Genomic DNA, 26,500 nt, shown 5'->3' on the forward strand with positions numbered 1-26,500 from the left:
TAACTAATGAGTCATTGAACATGTTTGAATATCCAGTTCTATGTCCTATCGAGCTCGTAAGAAGAGAATAGCCAGGTTGTTAGCAATAGAAAGATCTTCACTCCAATAAACATGGATATGTTACACTGAGCGTTGAATGATGGATGATCCTGTAGTACTTCAAACTACATCAGTATGATCTGCTGAGAGAAATGTGATGAGTAAAAGTGTGTTCTGTTCTCTTTTGGTTCCAGGAAGTAGTTTTGTGGTGAGCATGGGCAGTTTCCTGGATGTGTCTAACTGGCTGAACCCTGCCAAGCTGATCCTATATTACCAGACCAACTCCTCCACCCAGTGGGTCAGAGACTACTGTGGCCAGAGGACCACCGAGCCATGTGAACAGCTGTGTGACCCAGAGACGGGTTAGTGACACAGACACACACACACACACACACACACATGTGCATACAGCCAGAGGCACATAGACACACACATGTGCATACAGCCAGAGACACACACACACACATGTGCATACAGCCAGAGGCACACACACACACATGTGCATACAGCCAGAGGCACACACACACACATGTGCATACAGCCAGAGACACACACACACACACATGTGCATACAGCCAGAGGCACACACACACATGTGCATACAGCCAGAGACACACACACACACACATGTGCATACAGCCAGAGGCACACACACACACATGTGCATACAGCCAGAGACACACACACACACACACACACATGTGCATACAGCCAGAGGCACACACACACACACATGTGCATACAGCCAGAGACACACACACACACATGTGCATACAGCCAGAGGCACACACACACACATGTGCATACAGCCAGAGACACACACACACATGTGCATACAGCCAGAGACACACACACACACACATGTGCATACAGCCAGAGACACACACACACATGTGCATACAGCCAGAGACACACACACACACATGTGCATACAGCCAGAGACACACACACACACACACATGTGCATACAGCCAGAGACACACACACACACATGTGCATACAGCCAGAGACACACACACGCACTTGTTATTTTATCCTCATGGGGACCTAAAATGTATTTCCATTCAGTCCTATTTTCCCTAAACCTATCCTTGATCCTAACCCCTAATCCTAAACCTAATGCCTACCCTAAACCTAACCCCTAAACAAAACCATAATTGTTACCCTAATTGTAACCCTAAACCTAACCCCTAAGCATAAAATAGCCTTTGTCCTCATGGGGACATGGGATATTTTCCTTGTCTTACTATCCTTGTGGGGAAATTTGGGGATTTCAGGTCCCCACGAGAATAGAAAAACAATCACACACACACACACACACACACACACACACACACACACACACACACACACACACACACACACACACACACACACACACACACACACACACACACACACACACACACACACACACACACACACACACACACACACACACACACACACACACACACACACACACACACATCTGGCTGAGGTTTAGCCGCTGATGGGATCTCTACGGCAAATACATTTATTTGCTCTTGACCTTCAGTGCTAATCTCTGGGTCTCATTCAACCCCCGCCAGCCCCGGTCAGGAGTCAAACAGATAAGAGTGGCCAATGTCACAGAGTACTGTGTGGAGAATATTACCCTCCTCTCCCCACCACATCCTCTCAATGTGCTTTTAGCACAGCGCTGGGCTCAGAGTGCTGAAATTTAGACTTGCTGTCTGATAGCTTTGATACTTCCCTATCGCTGGCCCCTTTCTTTTCACACCAATACTGACGTCTATAAGGAGCCACCTGAGACCCTAAAAGGTGTTGTCTGATGTGAATTATTAGGAGTGATGATGAATTAGCGCTTTGGCTAAGCTAAGTAAACAGTAAATGTTAGCATCATAAAAGGGAAGGAGAGGCACGGGTTTCTGCTGAATTTGCGTGAACCCTGGAACTCTGCTGAAACCTATAGAATAGGGCTCTCTGATGCTGTATCAGGGATATCAGGGGAATATTTGGGGTGTCTAGGAGGGCAAGTGGTCTCTTGAAAGATGGCAGGGTCTCAAGAATGATTCTGATAGTTTGAGGCTAGATGGGAATGGGGATGTCATTATGGTAGGCTGAAGTTCCTGTTTGATTATAGGGCCAATCGTTTTTCCTGGCATCAGGAGAAACAGGGCCTTAGTATATACTTGACTATTACTTGACTATAAATATAACTCGGTTATTAACTATATATCTGGCTCCATATGAACACGTGCCTTTCAACTTTACGATCCGTTGTGTGTTTAAACTCTTTGACACCTCCACCGTCCAAACGATCACTTGCCATGTTTCAATGGATTACACACACATTTTGCATAACCACTCCATCACTCACGCTCGCAGGCAGTCACACATGGGCCAGACGCCTGGCCAACTTTAGTGGGATTTTAATTTGAACAATGGCTCTCCCTTATTAAATCAGTCAACATGGGCCACTATAGTCCAACCTAATGGCTCATGCTCTGGTATTTATGGGCTTTAATCACCATGGCCAACAAAGAGGTAGAAGACTCCTTGCTAATGACCATTAGACTCAATGGGTTGGAGCGCTATCAAAGTCCTATCCCTCGCTACTTAGAGTCATGGTACAGAATCAACGATTCACCAGATGTGTTGATTCGCTCCACAATTTTTCTTTTTCAATTACCCCCACTTAACGACTGCTGTGCATTGAAGGGCGGTTTTCATGCAAATGTGAAGTGTCACTTTAGTTTTTAATCGGGTTCTCACAGAGTAAGCAGAAAGAGGCTTTGCTTTGCCCAAGAAACTCAGCCGTGAGAGAAATAATCTCACAGGGGTGGAGAACCATCACTTTGTGTTATAATCATCAATCTGGATTCTTTGTCTCATAAAGGAAGTTGTCTGATATGAAAGTAAGGAGGAGAACTAACTGGACACGTAAAGGGGCTATAATGGGACGTTTGTAACAGTTTCTGTCAACGCCTGTTCAATCAGGGGTCAGCATATAGGATATTGTTGTTTGAACCATAAGTAAAACATATTGTTCTGTTCCACACAGTTGTTTATTTGAACCCACAAGAAATCCACAACACAAAAACAGTTTAGCACTAAGTTTTCATTTGGCTTATCCTCAAATGAATGATTTGATGTGGACCCAGTCCCAAAAACCTACAGACAACACAGTAAAAGCACAGATGGCAGAATGTGTCTGGTCCCCTGGGTGGGATACTTCCCCCTGTCCTACTGTAGTAGAGCCAGTCTAAGTTTATTAACATGGATTACATGCTGTAATGTATGTGCAATTTATATCACCCCAGACAAGGGCATGTTGAGGGCTGATGCATAATGGAATACAGTAGGAGGCCACTCAACACATCACACATAAACTACTACTGATGGACTTGGCACGGGCAGCATTCTCTGTCTGTGTCATGGTGAGGAAGGTAAATCATACAGTACCTAGACAACTATTCTGCTAAATTGGGAAACATCGATGTATTTGAAAGGTAAGCTATTTTAGACAATACAGCTATTACTTTTTCAGAGAATCCTAAGTACTGTTTATAATGTTCTTGGCGGGCTCTTTCCTTGTGCTGTTACTAATAATGTGAGTATGCCATGTTAGCTTAGACATTCAACCTACCAAAATTAGCATGCTTCTCAGCAGATCTATTTGTCTGCTCTATGTCCTATACATTTTTCAAGGCTATGTTTTCAGTATATGGACTGTCATACGGCACGTATCATTCTCCCTACCCCCTTCTCTCTCTCTCTTTCTTTCTCTCTCTCTTTCTTTCTCTCTCTCTTTCTCTCTCCAAATTAAAAAGATTGTTTGAGTCAGTAATTGGCAACAAATGTACTGTGTCTCTTTGGAGGCTTCTCATCTCTTCTCAGACAGGGAAATTAAAGTCATTCCTCAAAAGAGCACATTCTCATGTTTTCATCTGTGTCTTCCAGCACACAAGTGGACACAGTAGAGCGGAGATGGAGACACACTATCTTTGTGCTGTTTTCTTCTCAGTGGGTCTTTGTTCCGTTTGCCTAGAGCCCGTATGGTGTTTTGTGTTTCTGTGAAAAGCGTGATTGTGGTACAGCGAATGAAAGGGAGAAAATGGAGATGGGAAAACGAGCAGGGCTGTTTCGACATAATTGAAATGATAGCTTTCAGCGAGCTAGCCCTCTTTTCCTTACACTAGCAGCTGATCATGTGTGAGAGAACTCTTAGAGGAATATACACTGAGTATACCAAACATTAAAAACACCTTCCTAATATTGAGTTCACACTTTTTACCCTCAGAAAATCCTCAATTCGTCGGGGCATGTACTCTACAAAGTGTTGAAAGCGTTCCACAGGGATGCTGGCCAATGTTGAATCCAGTGCTTCCCACATTTGTGTCAAGTTGGCTGGAAGTCCTTTGGGTGGTGGATCATTCTTGATCATTCATATGGGAAACTGTTGAGCGTGAAAAACCCAGTAGCATTGCAGTTCTTGGCACAAACCGGTAAACCTGGGACCTACTATTATACCCTGTTCAAAGGCACTTAAATATTTTCTTTCCCAATGGCACACATACACAATCCATGTCTCAATTGTCTCAAGGCTTAAAACTCCTTCTTTAACCTGTCTCCTCCCCTTCATTGATTGATTGAAGTGGATTTAACATGTGACATCAATAAGGGATCATAGCTTTCACCTGGATTCTCCTGGTCAGTCTAGGTCTTGGTAAGAGCAGGTGTTCTGAATGTTCAGAATACTGAAGTACAGCTTTGTTGAAGTGATGTACATGTATATTTAACTCTCTTGTAGTTACTGAATGAGAGAATGTATTTTAGGGGTAGATTTGTGAGATTTTGTGAGACTTTGCTTTTGATATGGTCCTCCTCTGTCACTAGAATTGCTTATATTGTTGAGCTTTTTCCCTCTTAATTCATAAGGCTGAATCAATTTGCATTCATATCTATGCAGTGATGCTTTGGTAAACAATATGAGCGGTTTATCTATAGAAGCAGTGTTTATTTTTATTACAAATCAGCTGCTTCCAAAATATGCTCCAGATGATGTGTGAATGGACCAGTTGTTATGTGGGTTTACTAGCAGATCATGTCTCTTCAACGTTTCCGAGCTAAACACCTGCCTTTATCCATCCACCACTCCTTCCAAAACTTCAAAATGCACACTACACAGGTCCCCTAAACCCTAGCCCCGACATCATCTGCGCTCACTCATTCCAACTTGCCTTTACTGGCTCACAATAAGGCCTGGGAAACAATCGGTGCAATGTGCAGTTTTGTAAACGAACCACTGCTGGAGAATGAGGAGCGTCTGATAAGCTGTCATTGAAAAAAAGGCGGCGGCAAGGGGGATCTAAATTCATTTCCTGGCCCTGTGAACTTGCCTCTGCACCGAATGAAAGTCAAATGCCTGAGAAGGAGATAAAGCCCAAAGACTTTCAAGAAAGCAAACACGCACCACCTGATAACACATCTATTATGAAAATTCCACGCAAAGACATTATCTGAGGCGGTGGTCCTGGACGCACCTCAAAGTGATGAGGCTTCAATAGAACCCCGATAGCAGAGAGGGACGTTCTTTTGGAGATGCTGTATTAATGACAGATGAGATTTTAGTTCCCCTCCTTTTAACATAGTGATGTGTAAGTCTAAAGTTGTTGTTGGGGAATCAGAATTGAGTGGGAGAATGTATCAGATCAATCAACAAACAATTACATTCCTTTCAAAATACTTGATTTACCCAATAAAGGGTGCAAGTTGTAAGTCCAACACACTCCTATACTCCTATAAGAACACACATTTCACTTTACATCCCCTCTGTGTTGTATCACCAGTTGGCCAGCTGCAGTCATTTTACTCAGCTACCTCAAACACTGTCTCTGTGTCACTCCACCGTCCCTTAATGCCACCCAGTCTCCCATTACCACACCATTGTGTCATCCTGGTTTGATAAACAATCTCCTGGCCTCTTCCTCCCTGCCTTAACTATCATCCTCATCTCATGTGAGGTGTCACAGTTGAAGTCATTGGCTGAATGACATGGCTCCACTGGCCCTGTGTATACGGATGTCTCCTTCTGCCTCAGTGGCGTGTGAATGGGTTTGGTCCGGGGCCAGCTCAATCACACACACGCACAGGCACCTGGACACACACAAAGTCATACACGCACCCACCCACACGCTCAAACACACACACAAACACACACACACACACACACTCTAGATAAATCCCTCCGGCTTATCAGTAATGCCACACCACCTGCTCCTCCAGCCATCGGCCACATTAGCACATCTCAGCACGGGGAGGATACATGTGAAATAGCATCACCTCTCTCGTTCAGGATTTCATGAAAGCCACAAGCCCAACCTCCCTTCTTTCCCTCCCTTCATTTTCTCCACCAACAAATATTCAGAGATTCCTACCACAACTAATAGGTGGTGAAATGAATAGGTCGTTTTGGAACGATCCGGCTTTATCAGCCCTATTTATCCAGTCCACCACCCCACCCTCCCAATAGCTGATGTTGAGGATGAATCTCCTCAAGGTCCAGACACAGAATGTCTTCCCCCCCCACTGGAATGGTTGTAAACGGTGGAAATATGCATCGGGACAACAATATCTCTTTCCTGTGTCCATGCTGTGAACCTTGAAATGTGAAAATGGTCCACATGGCCTGTGCAAGATAGGGAAAGCGTTCTAATGAAACGTGTCATTAGTCACTTCAGGTTGGCTGCAGGGAAAGAGAAGGAGGGAGATGATCAGTTACTGGTCTCCAAATTTAGTCAGCTGGTGATTGTCAAGCAAATAACTGACGATTTCACAGTAATTGACCGTTAATTAACAAACGCATTTAGCATCTCCTGGATTACACAGGCCATTTTAAAAGTCTACACCATCACAATAAATCCATTATTTATTTTAGACTGGTCTAAAGAGGCATGATATGAAGAAAAGGTAGTCTATTTCAGAAGAAAATAGTAGCATTCTCTGAGTTGTCCTTATGTTAGGTACTGATGTGGCTATGCCAAATGGCTGTAGGCTACACTAGTTCCTTTAGCCTACAGGATCTGCTTAGTATTCCATGGCATTATTTTGTATTATTCTATAGTATGAAGAATTCAATTGAACAAAGCTGAACAAAATATAAGCATTTTCTCCACAATTTGACAAGCACTTGATAATGCACCCTAAAAATAAAATCCATGCTTTTTGCGGCCCGGAGTGCTGTGTTGTGCCCTCCTCCCTGAGTGTGCTGCTCAATTCAAAGCGTCTCTCACTCACATGGCTCTCCCTCACGTGATCGGGTCTCTCTCACAGGCTTCAAGTCAGAAACATCTGGGACGCAACTGCGCGTGTCATTATACAATTCCGAGGTGCATATTGAAGATATTGGAAGAGCTGTCAACATTTACTTATCGTCAGCCAACAAGATGAGTAGGCCTAACGAACAGCAGAAGCACTATCCTATGTCAATCTACTATCCCCCATAGTACAAAAGTCAACCTATTCTGTTCTGTGAGATTAATACAACCACTAGCATCAACAACAATAAAAGTATGCAATGTGGCTGACCCAACAGATCAGAATGTTTAGCTTAAAATGTTGATAAACTTTTAGGATATTTCTTCACATTATAAGCACAGCAATGTGCACATGGTAGTAAGCGTGAATGTTCCATTAGTGGAAAACACCATTATCAAAAGTGACCACAAATGCGATTTATGCATTTAATGCTTTTATTATAAATGTTTATGGTGAAAATGATCTTCCCCAAACTTGAAACTCCCACACTGCTTATGTTTACCACTTAGGCTCTACACCCCTTCTAAAGCGGATTCATCTGCTTCATTTTAAGAAGTTATTTGGCAACTTTAGTTGTTATACAAACCTTATTAAAACATATAGGCCTATGGGCTAGGCTACACGAGGTGTGTGACTATGATTTTTTTTTAAGTTACAAAAAAAAGGCATTGTTTCTTATGCTAGGCATCATTCACAAATCATAATATATAATTCACAGGTGATAGGCTAGAATTGTCACCCATCAGACTATTCTTGATTTAATCTGGTATTTACATATACTAAATAATATGTGTGACATTTGTTTTGATTTATAATGGACCATTATCATGCACCTGTATCGAAACAGGAGCAGAGGAAAAAACTAATTTAATCTGTGCACTTAAATAGCGAATGGAGGACGCTTTTCCCCATGGTCTATTTTCATGCCAGCCAGGTAGGCTATACTCCTAAGTAAAGATAAGCAATGTGTTTAATATTAGGAAAGTAGAGAAATAAATATAGTAGGCAAAGCCTATAGAAAGCTGAAGGGATAGTCTTCTTTTTTAATAGAGGCCATCACTCAGTTGCATAGCCTATAGAAATATTGCGCAACATGAGCTCATGGGCACTCATGAAGTGTTTGATTCGATTTTTTCAAATGCGTTTGCATTGATGTCAGAGTGATTAGAGGGACAATAGAGTGCTGAGTACCAGGCAGTTAGCAGGTTTGGTAGGCTATTAATGACCATCAGCAGTATCAGAGCTTGGAGAAGCCTAATTACCGTGACTAAATGGTCACGTGAAATTTAACTGACTTCATGACTCATGACCCCTGGTGTGGCGGTAATATGGTTACCGCAACAGCCCTAGTCTCCAGTTAACGCTCACTCTACTGTTTTTCAGTTTGGCTTTCATTTAGAAAACAAGAAATGCGCTGATGAGGGATTCTGGTTGCCAAAAGCATTTATGAAAGAGTTTGTAGGGAAGATTTTAGAGATGAGCGAGTGAGAAATGCATGTGCATGTGTGTGAGAGAAAGAAGGCGAGAGATAGCGATAGATCCAGAAAGAGAGAGAGAGAGAGAGAGAGAGAGAGAGAGAGAGAGAAGATGCAGGAGAGAAGTACAAGTTAGCATTGGCTTGCGACACAGAGACATAACAATGTTATTCACAAGTTCATCTGACTCTGGGGAAGTCCTGAAGTATCCCTTTAAATAAGGGTACAAAATAATATTGAAGTGATTTCCTGACCTTTCAATTATCTCGTTTAGATATAGGACAGACACTTTAAAACATACTTTGTCAAAATTCAATGTTTCATCATCTAATACCATTTTTTTATACCAACAGGGGTCTTAAAATGTAAAATCAAATAGCTAAATGATCCTTGGTATTAACAACTTTAAAATATTCCATATGTCAGCTTAGTAGAAACCCAGCCTTGGTACTTTAGACTCTATAATTGCCTTACATTTGTGAAATTCCTGAAGTAATTGCTCTGAATTATCATCCCTCAACATATTACCTTTTTTTGACGACAACATTTAGTTTTGTTTTGCCATTTTTTTGTTGGGGTGGTTACAGGTACAATATTCATATTAGTTTTTTAAAAATCCTCATTAAAAGCTTCTGACAAAAGAAGGATGAAATGTTCCTTTATGAGCAAAGGAAGCTCTCACCTCCGACATCAAGGCCTTTCAATTTGCCACTGCCATTCAGCAGGTAGCTCGCAACACAAGACATTGGTGCACATTCTCACATCATTAAGGCAGTAGCTGTTCCCTGCTAGCCAAGGTGCTTGTGCCTGAATCCGTCATGTCCCCGGCTCATAAACTCACTTAATGAATTATTAAGAACTTGGTGATAAAATGTGAATGGTTTTTCATGACTCCTGCTAATATATTTATTTCAGTGTTATAACCCCATGAGGGACCATGGGCCAGTCAACAGGAGGGTTATTCTGTGCAATGCTAATGTTATGGCCGACTTTTACCGCCAATGACAATGCATTTTTATAGGTTTTTCACGCTAGTGGCGCATATGGAGCTATGCACAACTGTGCACAAATCTCCATAATCGTAGTTTGACCATATGAAATAATTTACTGGCTAACAAAACTCCTTGCTCCAGCCAAAACGCTACGCCATGCCCACAGACGTTCCCTCTCCGCAGTGAGTTTGGATCTGAGTCCCTCCCGAAGATTTCTAGAATGGAAATCCATTCTAGAGCGTCTGATTGGTCTCAGAATCCGATGGGTTGGGCCAGAGCCAGAACACATGTGGGTAAAGCGGCGTTTTTGAAATTTGGGATTGAATTAGTACACACATATGTGAAATATATGTACATATGTGAAATAGGACAGCTATAAACACCCACCAAATTATTATTATATAGATACTGAGAAAGAACTGTTTTTAAATTTTGTTTATTGTGTTTTTCACTCTGACTACCATTTGAATATTATCAAATCATATCTAATTATATTTGTCACATGCGCCGATTACAACAGGTGTAGGTAGACCTTACCGTGAAATGCTTACTTACAAGCTCTTAACCAACAATCAAGTTCAAGAAATAGTTAAGAAAATATTTACAAAAAAACCTTTAATGAGGTTAATGAAAAAAAGAGTAGTGAACATCCCATATACATTTCAACAAGTAAGAGGCGAGGATGAGAATATCAAAAGTAGGAAGGTATTCTCCCTGAGAAAGAATTGTCTGCAGTTAGATAAACAATGTGATCATCATGTTCCTGTCAGTAAGACTCAAGTGCCCCCAGCGGAGGTCATTTGACAACAGACATTTGTTACCCACTCCCCCAATTCAAATGGTCACATAGGTCCATAGCAAAACACTGTATAGTTCTGTAACAACAGAGTGACATTCAGGAACAAAATGTTCAGCGGTAGACTGGGGCTTTGGTGGATGAGAGGCAGCCTGAACCATAGTGCAGTGATAATGCCTGGATAATGCCTGTATTAGTCCCTCACTCCGCAACTCAAGATGTTCCATAGGCCCATAGAAAACGACTTATTTCTGTAACATCAGAGGACTGTTGAGAAATGCAATGTTCTGCAGTAGACTCAGGGCTGGGTTGGGATGAGAGGCAATGTAAACCACAGAGCAGTGATAATGCCTGCATGGCAGAAGACACAGAGGGCGCTTTCCCCTTATTCAGTGTTTGTTTTTTTACATATTTTTTAAAAACGTTTTATGAATCTGCCGCCTCAAATCTACTGAGAGATCATAAATCAGCTCCCTGAGGCCTGGGTAGAACAGGCCTGGCGCTTTCCCCCTGCTATGATTATGTATGGATTAAAAACACGTGAAATGAAAGATGCATCATGTGCCATACTGTACCCCCCACCTTGGATGCTTTCATCTGAGCAGAGGTGAGAGGGAAAAAGATACAATGATTATCAAAAGCCGCGTTTTACTCTTCTCAATTTTTGTTGACTTTGCATTCATTCTTTCTTTTTTTAGTTGTTTTGTAGATACAGTATGTGCAGATTCATAATTCACTTTGCTTTACACCTTTGCTGTTTTAGCGAAGTGTCCTTGCACTGTTTATGTTGTGCTATGGAACACTACCTTTTCAGAGCACCACCCCCTTATCCTTGGCATCTATCTTTTCAAAGGCACTGTTGCCACTATGCTTTTGTCATACAGTAGTCTACCATAAAAGCTATGAATTGAATGTTTGCTTTCTGCCATTGAAAATGTTGCGGGTCCAAAGTGAAAATGAATGTTGGTTTAGTTGATAGAGGGATGGGGTCAAGAAAAAAAAGCCTGGCCATTTCAAGTATACATCACACCAAGACGTACCACAGTCATATGTTATATTGTTGTGATGATACTTCCTACCGATATATCTACAATTTCATAGGGGTTGCGTAACAAAATAGAAGGAGAATACTATATGATGGCCCCTGTGTATGTGTGGTGCATCGTAGAGGTAAATACATGCTTTTTCCTCAGAGAATACATCTGATGGGCGTCATTAAGAGAGGACTGGGTGTGAAGTACATGTAGTTAGATGCCAGGTGAGAGAGAGTTCAGGAATTGGTGGTGGTAGAGATGGAGTCAGGGAGAGAACATGAAGGTTTGTTGTAGAGGAGGGTTGTTAAAGATGGAGGGAGTGAAGTAGAGAGTAACTAGATAAGTGTGGTAGATGTGTACAGGGTTGTGGTTAGAGTGCTGTTAGAGGTTAGAGCTTGTTACAGCAATGGTTTGGAAAGTTGTTCTTGTTGATGGGGGATGGAGAGAGTACTGTGAGTCAAGAGTGGAGAGGTTTGATTACATTTTTCTTTTGAATTTGTAACTTTTTGCCCCTTTTTCTCCCCAATTTTGTGATATCCAATTGGTAGTGGCAGATTGTCTCATCGTTGCAAATCCTGTATGGACTCGGGAGAGGCGAAGGTCGAGAGCCATGCATCCTCTGAAACCCGACCCTGCCAAGCTGCACTTCTCACTTAAATCGGAAGCCAGATGCACCAATGTGTCGGAGGAAACACAGTCCAACTGGTGACCGTGTCAGCGTGCATGCGCCTGGCCTGCCACAGGAGTCGCTAGATCGTGATGGGACAAGGACATCCCGGCCTGCCATACCCTCCCCTAACCCGGACGGTGCTGGGCCAATTGTGCACATCCTCATAGGTCTCCCGGTCGTGGCCGGCTGCGACACAGCCCGGGATCGAACCCGGATCTGTAGTGACACCTCAAGCACTGTGATGCAGTGCCTTAGACCGCTAGCCACTAGGAAGCCCCACAGTGTTTTTTTAACCCAGAGTGTTTGGGGTTAAATGTTCATGGTCAGACAGTGTCTAGAATAAAGAGAATGTGAAATTTACAAGACACCATGGGTGGATCAGAACATGCAAGGGGTAGAGAAGGGGGTGAGTGTTGAAGTTGTAGGGAGGCGTATTTACTCCAGTTTAGAGTTCCAGCATGTCTGAGGTGGAGATTGAGGTGAGGCTTGCTATTGTTAGAGAAGAGGCGGGAGATTGGTGTTGAGCAGTTGCTGCCAAACTAAGTCCAATGCCAACTGATTAACTGATTATTGCCTAATTATGGATGAGCTGGGAGGCCCTGGAAGACACACAGGGTAATTTATTCGGCTGCGGGAGGAATTCATATATCTGTCACTTTGTTCCCCCTCCATCCTGCAGGTGAATGCAGCTGTCATGAGGGCTATTCCACTGACCCGGTGCATAAACATCTCTGTGTTCGCAGTGACTGGGGACGCAACGAAGGGTGAGTCCTGCCGGCTCTGCCCTGCACACTCACTGTCACCTCACTGATGAGACAAGAGGAGAAGAAAGGCAGAGTGAGAGGGGGCGGGAGAGAGCGAAAGGGAAATGGCGAGGGAGGGAGGGAGGGAGGGAGGGAGGGAGGGAGGGAGGGAGGGGGAGGGAGGGAAGGAGGGAAGGAGGGAGGGAGGGTGATGGAGAGGGTAAGATGGGGAGAGAGATAGAAACAGAGAGAAAGGGAGAGGGAGATGAGACATTCATCACCTTGCCTTGTGCCCAGTCAAGTGTAAGCTCTCTTCCTGACTCAGACTCTGCATGCTGATTAACTCGACTGGCCCAACAGCTGGGCCAATAAAACGGCAGCCTCCTCTAGCTATGCAAATCCCCCATCATCATGATGAACTCGGTCCCCACCCACCAATCACAGATCCAATCCCATTTCGCCAATTCAAGAGTAAAGGAGGATCATCTTTGTTATTTAAAGCCAGAGTTAATTGTATAACATGACCTTGCATAATTATGTTGTACTGAGCAGAAACTTGTACTGTATATCAACTCACTTACTTATTAATCTATTCATTTTGTAATATGGTGTATTAAAATGTTCCTGCCTCTGATTTTTCCTCTGCAATTTAGCTTATTTTGATCGTGCATGAATGTACAAGAAGAGTGTGTTTATACATGTGCATTGTTCAGTGTATACATACAATGGTCCTCTTCCTCCCTGCTCTCTCCTCAGTCCCTGGCCCTACACCAACCTGGAGAAGGGTTATGACCTCGTCACAGGGGAACAAACGCCAGAAAAGATATTCAGGTGAGGAGACATGTTAATCCAAGCTCCCTCGTCTGAGAGCATAGCTGGTGGTCTGCCAAAATAATGTCTTTCAGATCAACTACTTTGAAGTCTGGGGAAACTGGAATGTTGTGTACACTACCAGCCACTTCCACGCACTATAGGATCTGGGACTGTGTGATTGTCACCTCCATAAACCCCCTCTGCTTCTGCTCTGAACACAATAGCACACACACAATAGTGTATGACCGATAGTACACAATAATACATGTGCACACACACACGCAAGCACACACACACACACACACGCAAGCACACACACACACACACACGCACACACGCACACACACACACACACACACACACACACACACACACACACACACACACACACACACACACACACACACACACACACACACACACACACACACACACACACACACACACACACACACACACACACACACACACACACACACAGAGAATGCGGCCCTGTGAAGAAATAGCCAGAGGGTATGTCATGGACAGGGCTTTTAAGTACTCTTAGTGCCAGTCTTTGTCACCGGGCCTTTCTTGACAGGGACATTCTCTGTGACATTTTCTTGAGGAGTGCTAATGCTCCGTACAGTTGGATGTGGCTGTGCCAGTCAATAGAACCTTTCAAGGGCTTCTAACCCATGCCTTTGGCAAATTAATGGTTTTCTTCAAAAGACCCCCTTTCTGGGGTATGTTGTAATTGGGGAGGTCATGAAATTGGGAAGGGGTGTCAGAGTTTAACCTCCCAAAATAAGAATAGACTACGTGATGTAAGAGTGAACCAGTAAATAATATGAAATGGGGCTGTAGGTTTTTATGGCACCGCAGAATAATCTTAAATCCTATGATGAATTTGTCGCTCGGAGCCTCTACCTTGCAGTTGAGAGAGATAATTATATTTCAAATATTGCCTTTCTGTCGCTCTTGTCAGAATCACTACAGATCTTTTCTCAGCTTTTCATGAATAAGCTGTTTTCCCTGGCATAATCAAATGCCTGGTGTGGAAGTTTATAGGGAAAAAAACCTGAGAATATCTCATATTTATTTTTCTTAACCGAACTGTCATCACCCGCTGATTCTCTCCTGTATTCACACACATGCACATGCATATGTACGTGCATACACACACACACACACACAATTGTACCCCCCACACACAAACCTTTGATAAAGCCTCCAGGTGTGTGTGATGGATGGGGAGAAGAGCAGGGGCCGATCAATGGGCTCTATAGTGAGAGGACGGAGTGAGCGGGATACTGGCTGTCAGTGTCTTATTTATGAGTGGACGTGGCCATTGATCAGGCCTGATTCATTGTGTTCCTGTCTATATCCCAGGTCAGGGCCGGTCGCACTCTACCCACTGCTCTGAGCACCTCTTTAAATGACTACTGACAAAGAGCTTATAAAATGAGATATTGGCTGAAGTCTCCATAACATAACGCAGCATTGGCAATGGCTTAACGTCAGTCAGAAGGCCATGACAGCCAGCCTAAGCCACGTTGCGTAAACCATTAGCAGGAGATGTTATTATGATTCCTAATAGTTCTCTTTCAGTCTTTGATAATGACACACACCGTTTATACCTTATTTATGCCTGTGTTTCTTATTCACTGATAATTCATGGAAATGCAGTTTTGATTGAGCCTACGAGAATACATTTTCTCTTCATATTCCTACTCCTTTAGTCGATAAAACATTTGCAGCTCAAGCTAATGACCCAAATCGTTTAGAGAACATTTGTTGCTTGTTCAGCGATCACACTGCACACTCAATGCTGATTCTCAGTAAGAGTTTATACACAGGGATTAACAGTGATAAACTGTATGTCAACTATTTCAAATGTTTAATGATAATTGTGTAATATGACATAATGTTAATTGCTGTGGTAGAACTGATTATATTAACACTACTGCTGTAGCGCTGTTGAATGACCGATAACACTGTTGAATGACTGATAACACTGTTAAATGACTGATAACACTATTGAATGACTGATAACACTATTGAATGACTGATAACACTATTGAATGACTGATAACACTGATGAATGACTGATAACACTGATGAATGACTGATAACACTGTTAAATGACTGATAACACTATTGAATGACTGATAACACTATTGAATGACTGATAACACTATTGAATGACTGATAACACTGATGAATGACTGATAACACTGATGAATGACTGATAACACTGTTGAATGACTGATGGAAGTCACAGAGTATCAGTCAGGTCATGTGGTCAGGAAAAGCCCCCTGGCCCAAAGTATAAGCATTATGCACAGTAGCATGGTTCAATATTCTCTTATCTCAACTTTCCTCATGTAAGCACTAACTTTTTAGTTTAATGCTAAACACAATTTAATGATATGCATTTTGGTGCCACCTGCACCCCATTGCTTTCGATACAGATGGCCTCCAGGTATTGATAACAAATATGAACAGACAAAAATGACCGTGGCTCTATGTCAAAAGGACAGGCCCTTACCAGCTGTTGAAATGCTGACTGATTTATATTTAGCTGATGGTTTAATATGGAGGATGATCACGTGCTTGTCGTTTTTGACACTTAAGTGTCTCATTGTCTCTGTGCCAATGCAGGTCGTCCTACAGCCTAGGCCAGGGTCTGTGGCTGCCAGTCAGTAAGAGCTTTGTGGTGCCACCGGTGGAGCTATCAATCAACCCCATCGCCAGTTGCAAGACTGATGTGCTGGTGACAGAGGACCCTGGGGATGTCAGGTCAGTTTACCTTTTTTTCATTTTACCTTTATTTAACCAGGCAAGTCAGTTAAGAACACATTCTTATTTTCAATGACGGCCTGGGAACAGTGGGTTAACTGCCTGTTCAGGGGCAGAACGACAGATTGTCAGCTCGGGGGTTTGAACTCGCAACCTTCCGATTACTAGTCCAACGCTCTAACCACTAGGCTACGCTACCGCCCACACATTGTAAAAATACAATGTGTGGGCAGAGATGTATTTTCTGAGACCTGTTCTAAGGTCAGTTTACCTATACCAGCTTCTCTGTATGTGGGGGCGAAGATCGCCTCCGAAAACCTGATCAGGGGTCCATTTTTCTTTCTTCTAATGGTTAAGGTTCTGTTTTGTGATGGGTAGGTTTAATTTACATACTGAACAAAAATATAAATGCAACATGTAAACTGTTGGTTCCATGTTTCATGAGCTGAAATAAAAGATACCAGAAATGTTCCATACGTACAAAAGATTGTTTCTCTCAAAGTTTGTGCACAAATTTGTTAACTTCCCTGTTAGTGAGCATTTCTCCTTTGCCAAAATATTCCATATACCTGACAGGTGTGGCATATCAAGAAGCTGATTAAACAGCATGATCATTACACAGGTGTAGTGTACCTTGTGCTGAGGACAATAAAAGGCAACTCTAAAATGTGCAGATTTGTCACACAGATGTCAGATATATTTTATATTTGACATTCTTCAAAGTAAACGACAAGTCGGCAAGAACAGCTCAAATAAGCCAAAATAAGTCCATCATTACTTTAGATGCTATTAAGCCCACACTACTACACTGTCTGAGCCAAGGACTTCATGCTTTCTGGTAAGTTTTGATTATAATACTGTGTGGGGTGAATATATTTTGTATGACATAGATTATTTTTTGTTAACTAGTAAATGGTAGCCTACAGCAAAGTGTGTTTAAATCATTTCTAAATTAACAATTTCTGGTAGTTAGTTTTTGCTAACCATGTGGGCCTGCTAACTGAGGAGTGTTAATTCACCTGTTTCCATTCATGTTTCATTTTAAAACATTTATCTTACAAAGGAGTTGTTTAATCTAACTACTTAACTATTTATCCGTACATAGAATTGTGTTTTTTTTTTTAAACATTCATTTTCTAATCTTTACAGGAAAATGCCAAGGGCACTATCTGATGTGTGGAGACATTTCACTGCAGCTAATGTAGAAGGAAAATCTGTGTACATTAGCAAATACTGTGCCAAATCAAATGTGAAGAATGCACCAAAGATGCAGAATCTTTTGGCCAAGTGCATAAAAGTTCCCTCAGCGCTCACAACAAGCAACCTCTGACAAACGTCCATCTACTTCTATTTGAGGTGAAAATGATGAATTAGACACCTTATCGATAGCAACAGCTCATGGTCCTCCTGGAATCAGAGGCTGTTTTGACTCAATGGAGTAACGTAGTCAGAGAAATGCTGGTGATTGTCTTGCTCGAGCTGTGTATGCAACTGGTTCACCTCTAATGCTCACAGGCAATTTGTATTGGAAGATATTTCTGAATGTTCATCGCCCAGCATACACCCCTCCAACTAGACATGTTTTATCTACTCATTTGCTGAATGCAGAGTTCAGCTGAACGTCAAGCAAATCAGAGAAAGCAGACTGTATTGCAATCATCTCTGATGGGTGGTCAAATGTTTGTGGGCAAGGAATAATGAACTACATAATCTCCACCCCTCAACCAGTATTCTACAAGAGCACAGACACAAGGCACAACAGACACACCGGTCTCTACATTGCAAATGAGCTGAAGGCAGTCATCAATGACCTTGGACAACAGAAGGTATTTGTACTGGTGACAGACAATGCTGCGAACATGAAGGCTGCTTGGTCTAAAGTGGAGGAGTCCAACCCTCACATCACACCCATTGGCTGCGCTGCTCATGCTTTGAATCTGCTCCTCAAGGACATCATGGCACTGAAAACAATGGATACACTCTACAAGAGAGCCAAGAAAATGGTTAGGTATGTGAAGGGCCAGTGATTTATAGTAGCAATATACAGTTCAAGTCAGAAGTTTACATACACTTAATTGGAGTCACTAAAAAACTAATTTTTCAACCACTCCACAAATTTCTTGTTAACAAACTATAGTTTTGGCAAGTTGGTTAGGACATCTACTATGTGGATGACACAAGTAATTTTTCCAACAATTGTTTGCAGACAGATTATTCACTTAATTCACTGTATCACAATTCCAGTGGGTCAGAAGTTTACGTACACTAAGTTGACTGTGCCTTTAAACAGCTTGGAAGATTCCAGAAAGTTATTTCATAGCTTTAGAAGCTTCTGATAGGCTAAATGACATAAGTCTGAGTCAATTGGAGATGTACCTGTGGATGTATTTCAAGGCCTACCTTCAAACTCAGTGCCTCTTTGCTTGACATCATGGGAAAATCAAAAGAAATCAGCCAAGACTTCAGAAAAAAAATTGTAGACCTCCACAATTCTGGTTCATCCTTGGGAGAAATTTCCAAATGCCTGAAGGTACCACGTTCATCTGTACAAACAATAGTACGCAAGTATAAACACCAAGGGTCCAAGCAGTCATCATACCGCTCAGGAATGAGAGGCATTCTCTGTCCTAGAGATGAACGTACTTTGGTGCGAAAAGTGCAAATGAATCCCTGAACAACAGCAAAGAACCTTGTAAAGATGCTGGAGGAAACAGGTACAAAAGTATCTATATCCACAGTAAAACGAGTCCTATATTGACATAACCTGAAAGGCCGCACAGCAAGGAGGAAGCCACTGCTCCAAAACCGCCATAAAAAATCCAGACTACAGTTTGCAAATGCACATGGGGACAAAGATTGTACTTTTTGGATAAATGTCCTCTGGTCTGATGAAACAAAAATAGAACTATTTGGTCATAATCACCATTGTTATGTTTGGAGGAAAAAGGGGAAGCTTGCATGCCGAAGAATACCATCCCAATCTTGAAGTTTTGGGGTGGAAGCATCATGTTGTGGGGGTGGTTTGTTGCAGGAGGGACAGGTGCACATCACAAAATAGTTGGCATCATGAGTTAGGAAAATGATGTGGATATATGGAAGCAACATCTCAATACATCAGTCAGGAAGTTAAAGCTTGGTCGCAAATGGGTCTTCCAAATGGACAATGACCCCAAGCATACTTCCAAAGTTGTGGCAAAATGGCTTAAGGACAACAAAGTCAAGGTGTAGGAGTAGCTATCACAAAGCCCTGACCTCAATCCTATAGAATATGCGTGGGCAGAACTGAAAAAAACTTGTGCGAGCAAGGAGACCTACAAACCTGACTCAATTACACCAGCTCTGTCAGGAGGAATGGGCCAAAATTCGCCCAACTTATTGTGGGAAGCTTGTGGAAGGCTACCCGAAACGTTTGACCCAAGATAAACAATTCAAAAAGCAACGCTACCAAATAGACAGTCTCTTGGAGGGGAAGGAGTCTCCAAGAAATGACCATGACACAGTCTGCTGATATGGACAGCCCCATCAAGAGGATCCTCCTGGATGATATATTTTGGGAGAGAGTGGTAAGCAGCCTGAAACTCCTGAAACCTATAGCAGTGGCCATTGCATGGATTGAGGGAGGCAATACCTTCCTGTCTGATGTTCTGACTCTGCTTGTAAATGTAAGAGAAATATTCGTACTGCCATGCCCACCACACTGTTGCTCCAAGCAGAGGCAACTGCAGTTCTGAAATACATCAAAAAGCATGAAGACTTCTGCCTGAAGCACATACACACCGCAGCGTACATGTTGGACCCCAAGTATGCTGGCAAGAGCATCCTGTCTGGTGCAGAGATCAACAAGGCCTGTGGTGTCATCACTACCGTGTCTCGCCTGGATGAGAGCAAGGTTCTTAGCCTGGATGAGAGCAAGGTTCTCGGCAGTCTGGAAAAGTACACTTCCATGCAAGGGCTTTGGGATGGAGATGCAATATGGCAGTCGTGCCAACATATCTCATCAGCCACCTGGTGGAAGGGACTTTGTGGATCTGAGGCTCTTTCCCCTGTTGTCTCCATCATCCTCCAAATCCCACCAACATCAGCCGCCTCAGAGCGCAACTGGTCCTTGTTTGGGAACACACACACCAAAGCACGCAACAGGCTGACCAATACAAGGCCTGACCAATACAAGGGATAGCTCACCTGACAACAATCCATCCTCAACAAGGTTGGAAAGTGACAGTTTAGATGAGGCCTCAGTCTGATGTTCAAGAGGTAGACATTGAGGAGGTCCAGGGAGAAGACATGGAAGCCTGAGAGGAAGACAACCAGAGCTTTAGTTTCTAGACTGTCATTTTACAGATGTATGTTGAAAACGTTTTTGGGAGACGTGATGGGATCGTTGGGGATCATTCAATATTCCCTTTCTTTTTTTCAGTGAAATCATTCCATGTGAAGAGTCAACTCATTTAATTAAAGTTCAATTTGTAACAATTTTTTTTAATTTTTTTATAATGGAAGGATTTAATAATTTGCTATTATGTCTCCTTATGATATGGTAAATATATCCAATGGAAAAAACATTGACACTTAAATGGTATTCATATTAATTTGCATATATTTCCAATAATTCCCATATATTCCCGTTAATTCCCATATATTCCCATTAATTCCCACGGAAAGTTTCCACCTCTGAATATTCCCCAAAATGTGCAACCCTAGTCACACCAGATACTGACTGGTTTTCAGATTTGTGAACAGCAGATGCAAATCTTTATTCCCAGTCATGTGAATAGATCAGGGCCTAATTCATTTATTTAAATTGACTGCTTCCCTTATATGAACTGTAAATCATAAACATCTTCGGAATTGTTGCATGTTGCGTTTATACTTTTGTTCAGTTTCAATCTATGCTTAAAGGGCATTTTCTCTCGCACAGTTTCCACAATGATTCTGACCATTTACACTTCCGTCAACGTCAAACAATATGATTAATAAGACACACACAAGAGATTTCATATATTACAATGTTACTTGGGTCATGTTAGTGTGCATAAAATTGTAATAGTACCCTGTCATCCCACAACAGAGAACTTCTAGCCACAGCACAAATGCCTACAGTGACATCAGCAACTCATGTCAACAACTAAGTGGTGGTTGATGGATAGATATGGCTAAGCATTCGATCTAAAACTGTCTGACTCACTGTATACACCATGCGAGTGCATAGGCAGGCAACGTTGATAAAACCACTTTTCAGCAATTTCTTGTTTTATAATGGTTTGAAAACTACTTTACAGTATGTGGTTCATAGGCGATACATGTACTAATTGCCACAACATTAACATATGGACGTAAAAGGGCGACAGGCAGCATTTCATTAGTGATTCTGGAGGAGAGGCCTAATTGAGAGTGGAGCTCTCCCTTGGCAATAGTGTACATCTGTGCTTACTACTCCAACGTTCTGTTGTCCCAGAAAGAGGATTACTGTCCCACTGCCAATTAATTAGGACGAGCATTTGAATAAGCTTGTGATGGGAGAAAACTGTGAAGAACGTTGAATGTTGAGATCAATAGCAGTGTTCAACAAACACTTATATATATATATATAAACACTTGAAAATACCTAATGAAACGTATGAACAGGTACAGGCATGATTGCATTGGTCGTTTTAGAAAGCTGGTGTTGCTAGGTGATCTTTTTCTCTCTATTTTTACCCGGAGAAAAAGGTAATTACTCCATTGTGCCTTTTCTATATCTTGACTATCACTCAGTAGTGTTCTGGTGATGAATAGATTTCATTACAAGTTCAATTCCGGTTCAGAAGTAGAACACCAAATTGACCAGCTAAAATGGAGTGAGGACTTGCCATTATGGCTGCACAGCAGAGAGCCCCATTTACGTTACAGCAATTAATCTCGAAGCCGACATGTCTTTATGAAAGGACAGTGCATGTTCCCTGCTCCATTCCAGTGGCATAATTTGAGTGTGTGTGTGCGTGTGCGTGTGTGTCTGTGTGTGTGTGTATGCGTGCGTGCGTGCGTGAAAGCAAACATGTCCAATCTCTCCTCACTAATACAGCTGTCAGCTGTGTGAGCGGACATCTGGACCCAGCAAATAAACTCCTTAATGTTCTACTTTTGTGCTTATAATGCCGACTTTGAATAGTTGCCTTGTCTTGAAACCTTTGATTTAAGACCACAGTGTGTGCATAGTTGAACACCGTTTGACCATAAAGGAATAATGATCCACTATAGATCTTTAACCGGATGCTTGTTATAGACATTGCTGCAGTACTGTATCTCCTTTGTACATTATGATGAAAAGGCTCTGCTGTGGAAGTATGCTTGAAAACGTTATTCAGTGAAACATAGATAATTCCTATTTAAACAAACCCAACCAACTCCACTGTAGTAGCGAGTGTTTTTGTCTGCTGGGAGTGCTAGCCTACTGAATGATTCATCAGCCTTAATTACTATTTAACATCACACCAGGAACTAAATAATAACTTTGAAAGCATTAACGAAGGGAACATAACATTTTATGAGTGATTAGACTGGGTTTCTGCAGAAAATATATCATTAGGTGAAGCGTTTTGGATGGGGGGTGGGGAATCCTATGGGGCAGCTCACCCCTCTGATGCTCTCCAAGAGAAAATGTATTCAGTCAGAGACTGCGTCAGTCAGCCATGATAGTCATGATATATGTATTGTTGCTGAGCATTGATGCGTTGCTCCAAGAATCCAAGGCTGGATGGAATTCAGTCAATGTTGGCATGTCTACACGGTGTCTTTGTTTAGAACAACTGCCTACACACTCACTAGCAGTGAGTTTTTACAGTTCTGATAATTATTATTTTGTTGTATTTGTCCATGGGAAAAGTAAATACTGTCTAAATATTACATTGCCTAAGTACTAAATGACTATGAATTGAGACCTAAGTACCAAGCAGTGAGGCCTACAGTTGTTCGTCCTTTTAACGTTACAGCGTACTGCGGCGCAGTTTGCATGGTGCTGCAGAATTCTATGGCATGTTATTTAAGTGTGAACCACTGGTACCATTAATGCTAGTTAGTGCTAGTTTCACCATCAGACGGCATCTTTGAGAAGCATTTGATAGCCTTCAATAGTGGCTGTACTAGAGAATTTAAAACCTTTTTTGTAAGAACACAGTATATGAGATTGATTTTAAGTTTTGCTTAATTCATTTGATTAATATATGGTGTTTCTATTCCAAGATAAATAAATAAAATAAAAAAAGGTTTCCGCTAGGATTAAAAGGAAAATATGGCGCTGTACAACGTGACAGTCGTTGGCTACAGTACTGGGCTATTTAGTTCGAGAATCCCTGTGTCGTGTGGGCATGCGGGAGACCGGGGTTCAATTCCCCAATGGGGAGGAAGGAGTAGGCTGTCCTTGTAAATAATAATTTGTTCATAACTGACTTGCCTAGTTAAATAAAGGTTACACTAAGAGCATAAGATGTCTTTCTTCTAATTTTCTAATTCTAGTCTAACCAAACCCAAATGGAGATTCAGGAAAATAAAATGTATCAAGACCAGTCCCCATGCTTGTCTCAGAGCAGCGCGAAACGCTGCTAAAATAGTTATAGGCTATTGCTTCAAATCCTATTGCTTCTAACTTCAATATGCTCTTTAAATAAATAAGACCTAAATCACTTTTAACAGCACATTACTCAACACTAGTGAGACTCAAGTCGCCTATGGTAGGCCACAGTATATAATTACATATAGAAGAATGGAGAATGGAGGATATTTCTGTAATTCAGTGATATTTATTCCCATAGTAATTCGGTATGGATCCATAACTAAATAAACATTGGCATTTTGAAAGAGTATTTTTATCATTATTTTATTAACGAAAGCATAAAGATGCCATTATTAGTTCATTTTTATTTGTTTGAATGTGCAGACTGGCACTAAGAACAGAACAGCGGGAATGTTTCCCTAGTCAGCGCCATTATTAGTGCAATGCCACTTAAAGTGTTGCCAGTGTGGCTGGGTGAGGTCCAACCCCTCTCCCCCTTCCTGCTCCTCCCTTCCCTATGAGCTAGGTCGGTCTTCTGTGCGTGGCTCTGCGGCCCATCCCGTGCCCCCTGAACCTTGCACGCTTTCAGTGGATACAGCTGGAGAACTGCAAGGCAATCCCATTGTGCGCCACTCACCAATATGACCAATATATATTGTCCTGCTAATAACAGGGTTAATAATATACCTGTGAGAATATCGAACAGGCTTTTATATCATTCTAAATTAATAATAATAATAATCGCATTGTTTAAAAAATAACAATGTTTTGGAGATGATTTTGTTTTCAAATAACGTAAAATGAGCGGGGAAAAAAGGCCATTCTTGAACATGGGGTGAGACATTGTTACTAATTTGTAAATAATTAGAATTATTATTATTTATTTCTGTTTTTAGAGGGAGAGAAACCAGAAACCTACAGCCATCTCATGGGTCTCCCAGTAGAGGCCAGCACGAGTATTAAACCAGCATCCGTAGCAACACAGCTTGCACTGCCTTAGACCATTACGCCACTCAGGCTCTTTACAACATGACTGGTCTGGAGTGGACTACAGTACTACAGCAAGAACAAAAGATTCCAAACAAAATAAATAATAAAAACCTTAGTGTAACAACAGTTTTAGTAAGTAATACTGAAGTCGTGGACAATTATCAGTTTCTATTTAGGTTTATGTCGCCCATTTATTGTCAGTTAGAGACACAGTAGGACCCAAAAGCATAATCAGTGCTCTAACTCCCCCTTGTGCTGGTCTGGAGCAATGAAGTAGTGATGCAGGGTACTGTACTAAACCACAAATTACCTCTAAATCCCGCAGCATAATCGCAAAACGTTTAGTGGAGCAGCCACTGTAAGTACCAAAAACTATGAATTGAGGCCTAAGTACCGAACGACTGTGAACTGTGGTGTAAGTACCAAACAACTACAATGCAGTATGTCGATATGACTACCATGCAAACAATGCAGACAGATAACAAGTCATAACGGCAAGTCTTTTCAAAGAAAACCTATGCTCTTTAAGAGAGTACAACCAGCAATTGTTCATTCATCCTGTTCTCTCATAGTGATTTTAAAGAATAGAGTAGGCTTGCTGCCAATTTTCTAATTCAATTTCTTCCCAACCACATTTTGAAGCGGCTATGTGAACTTTTTGAGTTAAAATGCTGAGAGATATTAATTTGTCTGGCTGTCTCTGAAACTTTCTTAATTTCTGGTCTGTTTTAATTAAGTTCCAGAAGCCAATTATATCCCTGGAGAAGGCCCTGGCATTTAAAGCCAGATGGTAATCAATTGTGGGGAAGAATCATTCTCTGAATTAAATACACTAGTCACATTAAAACATGGGTATGGTAGTGCAGGGGGTGATGTTGGCAGAGCTTACTGCTGAACATTGATTTATGAGGATCTGAATAAAAAGGATTACTGGATTTGATGATACGAGTGTGTTCCCCGTTTTCTGATAATGTAGCTAATGTTGGATTGTCAGATAAATGCGTTATGCATACACATGATACAGGATATTCTGCACCCCCCAACAAATATATACTAAACACAGAACATGTCAAATATCTTACAGATTCAGTTCTAGCTCTTTGGTAATATGTTGATTATATGACTGTAAAGAAAATCTTATGATGTGACTAGAACATATTATTTGACTTCCTAGTGTCATCATCTCTACATCTCCACAGCACACTGCTACAATACCGTTTTCACCCGCTCTCCATTGAGGTTCTTCGCCATTTGCAGTATATGACCACTACACCATGACATCCTTTCTCTGACAATCTCCTTTAATGAACCATCTCCATCCACTGTGGTATGCTGCG

At 41.8% G+C, this 26,500-nt stretch overlaps 1 protein-coding gene across 4 annotated transcripts in view; it reads left to right on the plus strand.

Annotated features, from left to right (window-relative positions):
• The window catches only part of LOC118387540 (astrotactin-2-like), a 396,009-nt gene that overhangs the window by 126,384 nt on the left and 243,125 nt on the right, over nt 1–26,500 (plus strand). For all 4 annotated transcript variants that reach the window (XM_052459839.1, XM_052459840.1, XM_052459841.1 and 1 more), the window contains exons 6-9: nt 234–401; nt 12,988–13,072; nt 13,808–13,882; nt 16,508–16,645. In XM_052459839.1, the coding sequence (XP_052315799.1) occupies nt 234–401; nt 12,988–13,072; nt 13,808–13,882; nt 16,508–16,645 (466 nt within the window). The remainder of the gene's footprint in view (nt 1–233; nt 402–12,987; nt 13,073–13,807; nt 13,883–16,507; nt 16,646–26,500) is intronic.

This window comes from Oncorhynchus keta, chromosome 13, assembly GCF_023373465.1.
Source record: "Oncorhynchus keta strain PuntledgeMale-10-30-2019 chromosome 13, Oket_V2, whole genome shotgun sequence".
NCBI classification, from domain to species: domain Eukaryota; kingdom Metazoa; phylum Chordata; class Actinopteri; order Salmoniformes; family Salmonidae; genus Oncorhynchus; species Oncorhynchus keta.